The 13,395-nt window shown below is 41.0% G+C and overlaps 1 protein-coding gene across 1 annotated transcript in view; it reads right to left on the bottom strand.

The window, feature by feature from the left end:
• The window catches only part of TMEM232 (transmembrane protein 232), a 279,633-nt gene that overhangs the window by 250,658 nt on the left and 15,580 nt on the right, over positions 1-13,395 (bottom strand). The window contains exons 2-3 of the mRNA XM_075854831.1: positions 9,188-9,331; positions 5,844-5,955 (exon numbers count right to left, since the gene is read on the bottom strand). Coding sequence (XP_075710946.1) covers positions 5,844-5,955; positions 9,188-9,315 — 240 coding nt within the window. The 5' untranslated portion in view covers positions 9,316-9,331. The remainder of the gene's footprint in view (positions 1-5,843; positions 5,956-9,187; positions 9,332-13,395) is intronic.

Raw genomic sequence — 13,395 nt, 5'->3', positions numbered from 1 at the left:
TCACAGGCAAAGGAGGAGCAGGAAGTGAAGGTATAAATAGACAGAGCTCCGTCTGGCCAGGCTGTGATAGGCTCTCCCACTCCTCAGCCTCCCAGCCTGATTGGTAGAAGGAGGGGTCACTCGATCAGACCTAGGAGCAGGTGCAGACTGACTAACCACGGGCGTCGACACAGAAGCTGTGTCTGCCAGATCTTTACAAAATGGAACAATCATTTAAAAGCTGCATTTTGTGCTTACTTGCGTTGCCTTTCTCTTGGATCAAAATTAGTTGGATGATTTGAAACATTTAAATGTGAGAAATTAGCAAACATAGAAGAAATCTGGTGAAGGGCAAATACTTTTTCACAGCACTGTATATAGATTGTAATAGAATCTTCAAAGTGAAAATTTAGCTTTTTCCTTTGCAATCTTCCAAGCTGCAAGTAAAGCAGATACTCGGGAGTAATGTACTGGTTGTATACAACTGCATCATAGATTAAGCATTGTGTAAAGCCTACTGAAATCAATGGGCTGTCTGTGTAATGCTCTAATTCTATTTTAATGGGTTTATGAAAAATATTAGTTTACTTTCCAAATTACTATTACTTAGATGCAACCTCCAACAGATACCAGACTCCGAGCCAGTATTAGGGAGGGGGGGGACTGGGCCATTGCCCAGGGCCCTCATCCTCCTAGGGCCACCTGCCCAATGGCGGAACTACCACTATAGCAGCCATAGCGGCTGCTACGGGGCCCGTGCCGCCCGGCACATAACATTTATGGGTCAGACAGCATGGGCCCCCTCATGCCCGGTGACGCTAGCGACTGCCACATCAATTGATGCAGATACAATTGAATACTATGACAAAGCAGCTCCCTACTCCACCATTCACTAAGCTACAGGCCACATTAGGGCTGCAGCCTATAAGACACTGGGACAAAATCCTTACGCAGGCCGGCAGAATGTAGTCACTGGTCCAATCACGGGTCCCGTCTCGATGTCTGGAGGCTGTGGAGAAGCTCCGTCTCTTGCAGGAACCGGGCTAATTCAGTACAATTTTTTTTATTTGTTTGTGGGGCTGTGTAGCACCATCTGCAAGAGGGGGTGTGTGGCACTATCTACATGGGGGGCTTGTGGCAATATCTACAAGGGGGGCTGTGTGTGGCACTATCTACAAGGAGGGCTGTGTGTGGCACCATCTACAGGGGGCTGTGTGTGGCACCATCTTCAGGGGGCTGTGTGTGGCACTATCTATAGGGGAAGCTGTGGCGCTATCTACAGGGGGCACAAAGGAGGCATTATTACTGTGTGGGAGCAAAAAGGGAGCACGGTTACTGATAGGGCACTTTTATTGTGTCGAGCACTGAGGGATCATTATTACCATCTGGGGCACTGTGGATTACTCTAATCAGAGAAAATATCACCTGTGAGTCACTGGATATAAATGTGCTGTAATCAACTATATCGTCTGCAGAGCTCCTGTGTATCACTGGAATCTACCACTATATGGTCGCTATATGTTGGTAATATTGGTCTTTGTATAGACCTTTCTATTCAGTAACAGTATGCGGGTATTATTTATTCACTATGTGGTTATGGTGTGGAGGTATTATTCAGTAACAGTATGGGGTTACTAGTCAGTCACTATGTGATTATAGTGTGGCGGTATTACTCAGTAATAGTATGGGGGTATTATTCAGTAACAGTATGGTCGTATTATTCAGTAACAGTATGGGGTATTATTCAGTCACTATGTCGTCATGGTGTGGCGGTACTATTCAGTAATAGTATGGAGGTATTATTCAGTCACTAAGTGGTTATGGTGTGGAGGTATTATTCAGTAACAGTATGGAGGCATTATTCAGTCACTATGTGGTTATGGTGTGGAGTTATTATTCCGTCACTATGCGGTTATGGCGTGGCGGTATTATCCAGTAACAGTATGGGGGTATTATTCAGTCACTATGTGGTTATGGTGTGGCAGCATTATTCAGTAACTGTATGGGGGTATTAGTCAGTCACTATGTGGTTATGGTGTGGAGGTATTATTCAGTAACAATATGGGGGTATTAGTCAGTTACTATGTGATTATAGTGTGGCTGTATTACTCAGTAATAGTATGGGGGTATTATTCAGTGACAGTATGGTGGTATTATTCAGTAACAGTATGGGGTATTATTCAGTCACTATGTGGTTATGGTGTGACGGTACTATTCAGTGACAGTATGGGGTTATTATTCAGTCACTATGTGATTATGGTGTGGCGGTATTATTTAGTAACAGTATGGGGGTATTATTCTGTCACTATGTGGTTATGGTGTGGTGGTATTATTCAGTAACAGTACGGGGGTATTTTTCAGTCACTATGTCGTTATGGTGTGGAGGTATTATTCAGTAACTGTATGGGGGTATTATTCGGTCACTATGTGGTTATGGTGTGGAGGTATTTTTCAGTAAAAGTATGGTGGTATTATTCCCTCACTATATGGTTATGGTGTGGCGTTATTATGCCATAACAGCATGGGGGTATTATTGAGTCACTATGTGGTTATGGTGTGGTGGTATTATTCAGTAACTGCATGGAGGTATTAGTCAGTCACTATGTGGTTATGGTGTGGAGGTATTATTCAGTAACTGTATGGTGGTATTATTCAGTCACTATGTGATTATGGTGCGGCAGTATTATTTAGTAACAGTATGGGTATATTATCCAGTCACTATGTGGTTATGGTGTGGAGGTATTATTCAGTAACAGTATGGTGGTATTATTCCGTCACTATGTGGTTATGGTGTGGCGTTATTATGCAGTAACAGTATGGGGGTATTATTCAGTCACTATGTGGTTATGGTGTGGTGGTATTATTCAGTAACAGTATGGGGGTATTATTCAGTCACTGTGTGATTATGGTGTGGCAGTATTATTTAGTAACAGTATGGGTATATTATTCAGTCACTATGTGGTTATGGTGTGGTGGTATTATTCAGTAACAGTACGGGGGTATTTTTCAGTCACTATGTCGTTATGGTGTGGAGGTATTATTCAGCAACTGTATGGGGGTATTATTCGGTCACTATGTGGTTATGGTGTGGAGGTATTTTTCAGTAAAAGTATGGTGGTATTATTCCCTCACTATATGGTTATGGTGTGGTGTTATTATGCCATAACAGCATGGGGGTATTATTGAGTCACTATGTGGTTATGGTGTGGTGGTATTATTCAGTAACTGCATGGAGGTATTAGTCAGTCACTATGTGGTTATGGTGTGGAGGTATTATTCAGTAACTGTATGGTGGTATTATTCAGTCACTATGTGATTATGGTGCGGCAGTATGTGGTGGTATTATTTAGTAACAGTATGGGTATATTATTCAGTCACTATGTGGTTATGGTGTGGAGGTATTATTCAGTAACAGTATGGTGGTATTATTCCGTCACTATGTGGTTATGGTGTGGCGTTATTATGCAGTAACAGTATGGGGGTATTATTCAGTCACTATGTGGTTATGGTGTGGTGGTATTATTCAGTAACAGTATGGGGGTATTATTCAGTCACTATGTGATTATGGTGTGGCAGTATTATTTAGTAACAGTATGGGTATATTATTCAGTCACTATGTGGTTATGGTGTGCTGGTATTATTCAGTAACAGTATGGTGGTATTATTCCGTCAATATGTGGTTATGGTATGGCTTTATTATGCAGTAACAGTATGGGGGTATTATTCAGTCACTATGTGGTTATGGTGTGGTGGTATTATTCAGTAACTGCATCGGGGTATTAGTCAGTCACTATGTGGTTATGGTGTGGAGGTATTATTCAGTAAATGTATGGTGGTATTATTCAGTCACTATGTGGTTATGGTGTGGTGGTATTATTCAGTAACAGTATGGGGTATTATTTAGTCACTATGTGGTTATGGTGTGGGGGTATTATTTAGTAACAGTATGGAGATATTATTCAGTCACTATGTGGTTATGGTGTGGAGGTATTATTCAGTAACTGTATGGTGGTATTATTCAGTCACTATGTGGTTATAGTGTGGCAGTATTATTCAGTAACTGTATGGCGGTATTAGTCAGTCACTATGTGGTTATGGTGTGGAGGTATTATACAGTAGCTGTATGTGGGTATTATTCAGTCACTCTGTTGTTATGATGTGGCGGTATTATTCAGTAACAGTATGGGGGTATTATTTAGTCACTATGTGGTTATGGTGTGGGGGTATTATTTGGACCTTATATTGTGTCTTATAATAGTGAGTTGTGTTCAGCAACAGATAATATTTTATCTGGTATAGTATAGTTAATAACTGTATATGTATATGGATAATTTTTTTGTGTGGGAGGGGGGACATATGCTTTGAGGCTTGCAACACTCCTGGACGCGCTAGAAATCAGCGATGCAATTCTCTGAAAAGACCGCCTTCTGAATTTACTGCATTATTTATACAATAACTCAACTTTTGGGGCCCCACTTTTAACTTTGCTCAGGGACACATTTTGTCTAAAACCAGCCCTAATCAGAATGATCACAATTTGTGCAGATAAATACAGGAGGAGTTGCCCTTGGTATCCATTTCTGATCCACCATTTTTCATCTGAACCGTAGAAAATATAAGCAAACATCTGATTTTAAAATCATTATGGGACCCCAATTAAGATTATTTTATGTTGGAGAGTGATCGCCCCTAATGAGGGCAAAGTTTTATCTTTAAAGGGGTTGCCACTATAAGACAACCCTTTTCCATATGCTCCAGGTATATGAATGTCATAGAGGAGATCCTACTTTGAGGGACCCGGTTTGGCAATGTATTACATTCATATGAATGGCCAGCATGTAATGCATTTCCCCTGTAGCTGCTGCTGTAGAAGAAATGAATGGCTGGCAGCAACTTACCCCAGCAATACCAGCTTTTTAGCTGGGGTCTCAGAATCCAGAACTGCAGACATCATCTGCTTCATTTAAAAAAGGTGCTGTCTTAATGGCACAAATTATTTTATTCTTAGCAAACTATACATTCGTTTTTAACCTTAAAGGGAACCTGTCAGCAGTTGTGAGGCCTCAAAACTGCTGACAGTGATTTAGGGGAGGTGGGGGGCATTTTAAACACATCTTTTGTCTCGTTCATGCAAGTTGCATGACCGAGAAAGCAATATTTAATTGCCCCGGCGCATCGAACACAAGTACCACTAAGGCGGGACTTGATGTGCATGTGCTCCTGCACTGTACGCTGCAAACCCCACCCCTCTGCTCTGAGTGATGGCTCTAGCGGTCTCCTGATTGACAACTAGAGCCGTCACTCAGAGCAGAGACTGGCACTTGGGAGTGTCTGTGTCATGCACCACCCATTAGCTGATGCACTAGGCATAACATAGTGTATCAGTTTTGCCTGGAGTGTTCCTTTAATTTTTTTTATATAATTAAAGAGGATCTACAAATAAATGTATTTGACTGAGGAAACATTGCTGGATTTACTTACCTGGCTATTTGCCTCTTCTATGCTCTCGTTCAATAAATATTGCAGACAGACAGTCGGCCTCCTCTTTTGACTATAATAGTACATATGAGGCTGAACGGATATTGAACAAGAGCATGGGAGCTGTGGGGGTGTAAGCAGTAAGGGCCACTGAGATATGAAGTGAAGTGCTACCTTCTGTATAGATAACTTTTACAGCAAATGGATTCCACTGGAGAACCTGTTCACCTGTTTGCCAGTCTTTGAAGTTTAAGGTTGGGGCTAGACCTAAGCTTAAGTCTAGGTCTAGCCCTCGCCTAATTAGACACAATAATTAGAAATATATTTTTCATAGTGCTACATTATTTCTAATTTAAATATATACAGATGTATCAAATCTCTGCTACCTTGCATCGAAGAAGGATTTTCCTAGCAGTGTCAAGCATTCGCTCTTGATCCTCATCTTCTTCTGCAGCATTAAACTGTTTGATGAATTCCTCTGTGACTTCCAAGGGATTTCTATATAAAGATCACAAGGAATGCAGTGATTTCAAATGTCATTTACTGACAAGTAACATAATCCTCTATTGAATCATCAAAAGTAGTTTAAGAACAATATAAGATGGTGAGAAGTTCTAAGACAAAGGAGAGTGCTGTGTTATTTTTAACTGAAACGATTACATATAATACTAAAGTAATATGCTCCTAAGAGAGAACAAAGTAACATTGCAAGTAACATTGTGTTTTAATAAGTGATATGTATAATCTGTCATAAGTGATTTTATTATCTTTACATTCCAGTAAAAGAATAAGCTATTGTGGACTATTAATATTTATACTGCTCTCAACCACCTTCTTCAATGATGAGCCCCCTTATAGACAATTAAAAGAAAATTTCAGGGAATTGATTAAAGTGGATTTCCACAAAAAAATGTTGGAGTGATATCCAAAGGGAATTAGGTTGTTTTTACTTACAGAGACATTGGCATTTTTTTAATTTAGTGGACAAAAGTTCTAGCAAGAAGTGAAGCCATATTGGTTGTCATTTGCCAGTATCAATAACAAAGTGGAAGGCTATGGGAGGGCTAATGGACACTTTGTTGTTATTATGTTACTGTGTTTTTAATATGGTTTTCTTTGCAGACGCAGAATTGTTATTAAGATGCTGAGGGCTCTATGGGAGGCGGTTGAGAGAGCGAATGTTAATTTATTCTGTATCAATTGTGCATGACCCTAATGTGCTCTTTTTTTTTCAGGATAGGATGCCACTGTAAAATATTGCATCATGTTGTAATATTGCTTTAAGGTTCGGGCACTGGGATGGTTGCCACCAGGTCGTGTGGTTGTACATGCGGATGTATTAGTAAGGCACCACGACGTTCCGGAGCGGAGGAGATTAGTCAAAATATGGAAGTGTTTGATGCCATTAGAGAGAAAAGTGTGATGCAGTGAAACCAGACAGGAGGGTCCAAGCGAGTCACTGTAGTTGGCAAACAATATGGGAGCTGACCTAAGATAGGAGTCGGTCTTATTGGCGGTACCTAGAGGAGAAATAGCCAGAAATGGCAGAAGCTCTCAAATAGCCTGGCAGGGCATGAGCTGCCAAATCTAGAGAGATTGCTGGTTGTCAAAGGGGAAAGCAATGAGGCGCCCACTGGATAGTGAGAAGTCTGGAAGGCCTGAGTAAAAAGAAGGTTCGCCAGTAACAGTAAAGCTAACTTACTGTGTTTCGTATCACGGTAGCCAAGTATTATTTGACCGATCACTGGTGGACGATCCATCTCCTGCGTGGCCAGCTATGGACAATCCCACCATTTTCTTTATGTTGAAACCACTATGCATTGTGCCCATTTGTGACAGAAACCACTAAGCACGTACTAAAGAGACTGTATCCACTAATAGCTCTGTCCATTTGTAAATCATTATGCGTATGCCTCAAGAAAATAAAAGTTTGTGTTCTACAGTTTACAACTGACTGTCATTACTGCACCATTCCTCTATGGGGTAGTTACCAACACACCCCTCGCCTTCCCCACCCCTGAACCGCCGGGCCATCAGAACTGAATGGAAAAATGACCATATGTAATGATGGGGGTAGGGAAACAGACAAGTGAGCCCTAATCTACCCACCAATCAGTTCCTGCCTACTTGCAGCGACCCGCCCTAGGCGACGGGGTACAACTGGGCGACAGTCCCTATGCTCAGTAAGTGCACGACAGACAAACAGACAAGGGTACACATAGCTAAGGGAAATGGGGCAGTTGCCCACGGCAACACCGTGAGCAACAAGAGTGGTGAACGAGCCGAGTCAAACCAGGAGTGTACGAGGTACCAAACGCAGAGCAGGAGAGTAGTGAACAAGCCGAGTCAAACCAGGAGTGTACGAGGTACCAAACGCAGAGCAGGAGAGTAGTCAGTAAGCCAGGGTCAGTATGAAGCAGGGTCAAATAGTTCAGAAGCTGCAGCAGGGCCAGGAAACCAAACGAGAAGAATAACAAGCAAGGAGGAACAGGCAAGGCAGGTATAAATAGACAGAGGGCGGGAGCTAGCTCCGTCTGGCCAGGCTGTGATAGGCTCTCCCACTCCTAAGCCTGCCATCCTGAGTGGTGGAAGATGGAGTCAGTCTCACAGACATAGAAGCAGGTGCAGACTGATTACCTATGGGCGTTGACACAGAAGCTGTGCCTGGCAGATCCTTTACACCATATTTTTGTAATAGGTTAAATCTTTTTTAAATAGTGTAATATCCAGGAGCAATAGAGAAAGTGACACTGCCTTTCTGATACTTCTGCTACACAACTATTGGTACCGTACATGTAAAGGCACCCTTTAAAGAGACCAGCTTTTATATCATATGTATTATATCATTATATTTAAAGAGGCTCTGTCACCAGATTTTGCAACCCCTATCTGCTATTGCATGTGATCGGCGCTGCAATGTAGATTACAGTAACGTTTTTATTTTTTTAAAACGAGCATTTTTGGCCAAGTTATGACCATTTTCGTATTTATGCAAATGAGGCTTGCAAAAGTACAACTGGGCGTGTTGAAAAGTAAAAGTACAACTGGGCGTGTATTATGTGCGTACATCGGGGCGTGTTTACTACTTTTACTAGCTGGGCGTTGTGTATAGAAGTATCATCCACCTCTCTTCACAACGCCCAGCTTCTGGCAGTGCAGACACAGCGTGTTCTCCAGAGATCACGCTGTGTCGTCACTCACAGGTCCTGCATCGTGTCAGACGAGCGAGGACACATCGGCACCAGAGGCTACAGGTGATTCTGCAGCAGCATCGGCGTTTGCAGGTAAGTCGATGTAGCTACTTACCTGCAAATGCTGATGCTGCTGCAGAATCAACTGTAGCCTCTGGTGCCGACACGATGCAGGACCTGTGAGTGACGTCACAGATCTGCACTGCCAGAAGCTGGGCGTTCTGAAGAGAAGTGGATGATACTTCTCGTCAGAAAGCCCAGCTAGTAAAAGTAGTAAACACGCCCCGATGTACGCACATAATACACGCCCAGTTGTACTTTTACTTTTCAACACGCCCACTTGTACTTTTGCAAGCCTCATTTGCATAAATACGAAAATGGTCATAACTTGGCCAAAAATGCTCGTTTTTTTAAAATAAAAACGTTACTGTAATCTACATTGCAGCGCCTATCTGCTGCAATAGCAGATAGGGGTTGCAAAATCTGGTGACAGAGCCTCTTTAACATTAGTCAGGGGGAGATTCACTTTAAAACTGTACCTGGGACTTTTACATTTTCTTCCTGCACTTTCTTCTGTTCTCTCCAATAACTTTTTCTGTAGTTCATTGTGATATTTTGTTGAGATGATCCCAAACTTTTGTATTACTGGTATCTTGAGGATTGGCATTCTTTGGTTTGAAATACTACAAAAATAAAACAATGTAAAAAATCTGTAGTATTGAAAATATTACAAATTATTAAAATTAGAATACATATGTTATTAAAATTGTACATTATCTGTAATGGGCAGGTTCTATAAAAATGTTGCTTATTCAGAGGAATTGATGAATATCATTGTGTTTTATTTAAAGGGGTTTTCCCCTTTTTTTTTTTTTTTTTAAATCATTGCAATGCTGCTGTCTTGTGATTTTATTGTCCCCTGACTATCATTTAAACAATTGTATATATTTAAATCAGCTTTACGCTGTATTGTTTATATTGTGATGTTTGTTTTCAATATTTTGCGCATTCGCAATGAAAGCAAGTTCATTGCGCAAGTCGCATTAAAAGTCTGTTCATTGCGCCTGTGTTCGAGGCATCTTATTGGTCTAAAGCCTCCTCAATACACGCCCCGTTCATTCTTTGAATACACCTCAATTCAAGCACTATTTTTTTTTTTCATTTATGTTATCCCTCAGTGCCCGCGCGCACCGCAAAGATGGTATCTACAGTGATAATGGCACTGAGGAATAACGTGAATACATCTTATTCCTCAGTGGCATTATCACTATGGATACCATCTTTGCAGGGGCGCGCGGGCACTGAGGCATAACATGAGTGAAAATAAAATAGTGCTCGCATTGAGGCGTAATCAAAGAATCAACGGGCGGGTATTGAGGAGGCTTTAGACCAATAGGATTCCTCAAACACGGGTGTATGGCCAAAGTTAAGCGGATTCTAAAAGGCTCAAATAATAATTATTTTTTTTGCGCAGGCGCAATTAATTGTATTTAAAAGCGCAGGCGGAATGAACTCACTGTTAATGCGCATGTGCAATGAAATTGCTTTCAATGTGCATGCGCAAAGTATTGTAGGTTACTGCACATGCGTAGGCCTAAGGGAAAGAAGACGTCGGAAGAGAAAAAGCAAGAAGACTGGAAGAGGAGCTCTTCACGAAGTCGGGATTGAAGGAGACCGAATCGACGAGACAGCGGAAGAGAAAAGTTCCGACGTGGCGGAGTCACGGGACACTAGACGGAATTAGAAGACATCTGCAACTTTGAGACGGTAAGCATATTTAAAAATTACTTTAATAAATATTCAATAGGTATTGCTTGATAGTTTTTCAAAAGTGGACAACCCCTTTAAAGGGGTATTCTGGTTTGTACAAATAAATGTTCTTCATTGTGTAATGAAAAGTTACACAATTCAATAGGAAGCATCGCTGTTACTTCCAGTGGATAAATCTCTGTCCTGGTCATGTGATGGACACACAGGAACATGACTGACTACAGGTACGGTCTCTGTCTTATAACAATCATCACATGACCATGAACAGATTTTTATCCCCTGGGAGTAAACACTGAAGTTCCTTTTGAAAGGCTGCAAGCAGAGAGTTTGAAAACCATGTGCTAGTAATACAGAAAGTATTTTGAGAAATGGAACAACTATTTTTTAGACGTAGAATAAGGCTATGTTTACAAAGGGCGGATACGCTGCGTAAAAGTACACTGCGTATCTGCCCTTGTCCCCGCAGGGAATTACGGCCGAACAAGCGCAACAAATTGTGGTGCAGTTTTTCAACTGGAAGGTCTGTTGCGGAAAACACCAGTAAAAAAAAATTCTATACTTACCCGTAGCCTTGGCGACGCGTCCCTCTGTCGTCCTGCAGCCTGGCCTCCGCGGATGACATCCCATGTGACCGCTGCAGCCTGTGATTGTCACATGGGATGAAATGTCATCCCTGGAGGCTGGGCTGGACGCAAAAGGAGAGAGATCTGGGTAAGTATAACCTTGTTATTTTCTGAGTTGTGATTTTTCTGTCGCAAAAATCGCAACATCTGCTATTAGTTATTGGTTTTACCTCCCCATTGAATTCAATAGGGAAACCCCACAACAGAAGAGCAGCGATTCTGATGCACAAATTGACATGCTGCGGACTAAAAAACTGTTTTTCGACTGATTGTTTACGCAGAGTGTGGATTACATTTGTTCAAATCTCATCCCCTCTGCCTACTAAAAGTACACAGTTGAAGGCACTCCTATACTGAGGTAGAAATTGGGACTAGCAATACAAACTCCTTCCATTAGGGTTTCTATTTATTCCAATAAGGAGCACAGCCTAGGAGAACGGCAATATAAAAATGTGGTATAACATGAAACTTTGAAATAAAAAATGATCACTATATTTTTCTATTAATATGATCCATGTCTCTTGAACAGAATATTTCCCGCCATTCATTTTCTATTAAATGTAAAAGATTCATCATTTATTTCAACTGCTCTGACAATACATTTATTCCAGAAGTCAATAATCTGTTTTCACACGTCTCAGCTGATTTCATATGCAAAACAACTAAGGATGTTATGGTGTAATAAGCAGACAGCAGTGGAAAATGCATAAAGTATGGCATGGTATTATTTATTGTACTGTCTTACCACATGGCGACAAAGCTCCCATAGGTTATATTAATAACATAAATATAAAACTTTATTTCAGGACACAAATGCTGACAAAGAGATAACAAATGAAACAATATGTCTTTATTTTCTCCATATACACTTCTCCAGCAATAAGCTCAGTTGCGCTGTGTTTATTATCCGCAGTGTTTGAGGTCAGTTACTGCCATCTAGTGGTAGAAGATCAATGCACACAGGTATGTGACATACAGTATACCAGGGGTGCCCAAACTGTAGATGCCGATTCATAAGTAGATCTTAAAGCAGAGATCAGTAGATACTGACTTCTAGACAGAAGCAGAAAAACATTGATTCATAAATGTTTATTGTTGATACAGGATTTTGAGGCTTCACCAGCACTAAGCGGGAGCAGAATAGCTGTGCATATGGAAGACATGGATGTAGAGCAAGTAAAATAAGTAAATAGCGACGGTTGCTATCAGTGGTGCACACATGGGGACCTCTCACTAGGAGAACTATACAAGACGACCAAGTGTCTTTGCCGTCAGGCATCTACCAAACCTGAACACACCTCCCATATGTGAGGACGCAACAATGCAGGTCCGCACCTTTTCCGCCTGACACAACCATTGCAAATCCGACCATGGACTAGTACTGGAATTTGTCCCCTGCTATTGCATTACAATTTTTGCTTGTGGGCAAGGTTGGTGGCCCGAATGCATATTCCATCTCTGATACCTAAATTGTTAGATTTGATATTCTGTTTTTCTCTCTCGTCATATGTTATTTGTTCTATTGTGATGTCATACATTCTCTCAGGCATTTGCATACTATTATGCGGAGGACTCCCCCCCCCCCCTGCTGGTTGGGGGTTAAGGAAAGCAATGTTTCCTCCATCACATATTATAGGCATCATTTTCTTACCAATACCCAGTTAAATAAGTCCTACTTATTCTAAGGTCTATTAATTTAGCTATATTATATACGATTGACAATATTCTGCACGATGCCAGTTTGGACTCTTGTTCTGGACTTTTAGATCTTAATACCCTTATAAGTTAAACTACATTACGCTTTCTGGCCCCTGGTGCCAATATGTGCCCCACGTCTTTAACCTGTACAATATTTTCTATTGCCTTGACTGTACATTTTTTTTATATTGTTATTGTAAACTAACTGCGCTAAAATGTAAACTTAAATTATATAAGGGAATTTGTGATTACATCTAAAAATTGTGGGTGTAGGATAGACATAACCAAAGCTGTGCTCCTGTGGATTGATAAGGGGACTTTAGCCCAAACCCTTGTCTTTTACCTGAATCTGGTCAAAAGTGGCTTAATATCTAATCCTACATAGCCTGTTGATAGTCTGTTAATTTATTTAGTATATTAATACCCAGATATTTAAACACACTGCACACTGGAAATGGCAGGCAGGGGTTCTCTAAGGGCTCATCCAGGGGCATAATTATATAGTAGATTAATCCTTATTTATATAAGTTGAAAACTTAACAGAGAATTTGCGCTGTCTTTTAAGAATATCATGATGTCATTAGCGTAGATCATGATTTAGTACTAAAACCCCCTGATTTCCAGATCCTACTTGGCTAACGTGGCCAACGATTCTA

Source organism: Rhinoderma darwinii, chromosome 1, assembly GCF_050947455.1.
Source record: "Rhinoderma darwinii isolate aRhiDar2 chromosome 1, aRhiDar2.hap1, whole genome shotgun sequence".
NCBI lineage: Eukaryota > Metazoa > Chordata > Amphibia > Anura > Rhinodermatidae > Rhinoderma > Rhinoderma darwinii.
Note: the sequence above shows the minus strand (reverse complement) of the source record. Positions and strands in the feature narration are given on the sequence as shown.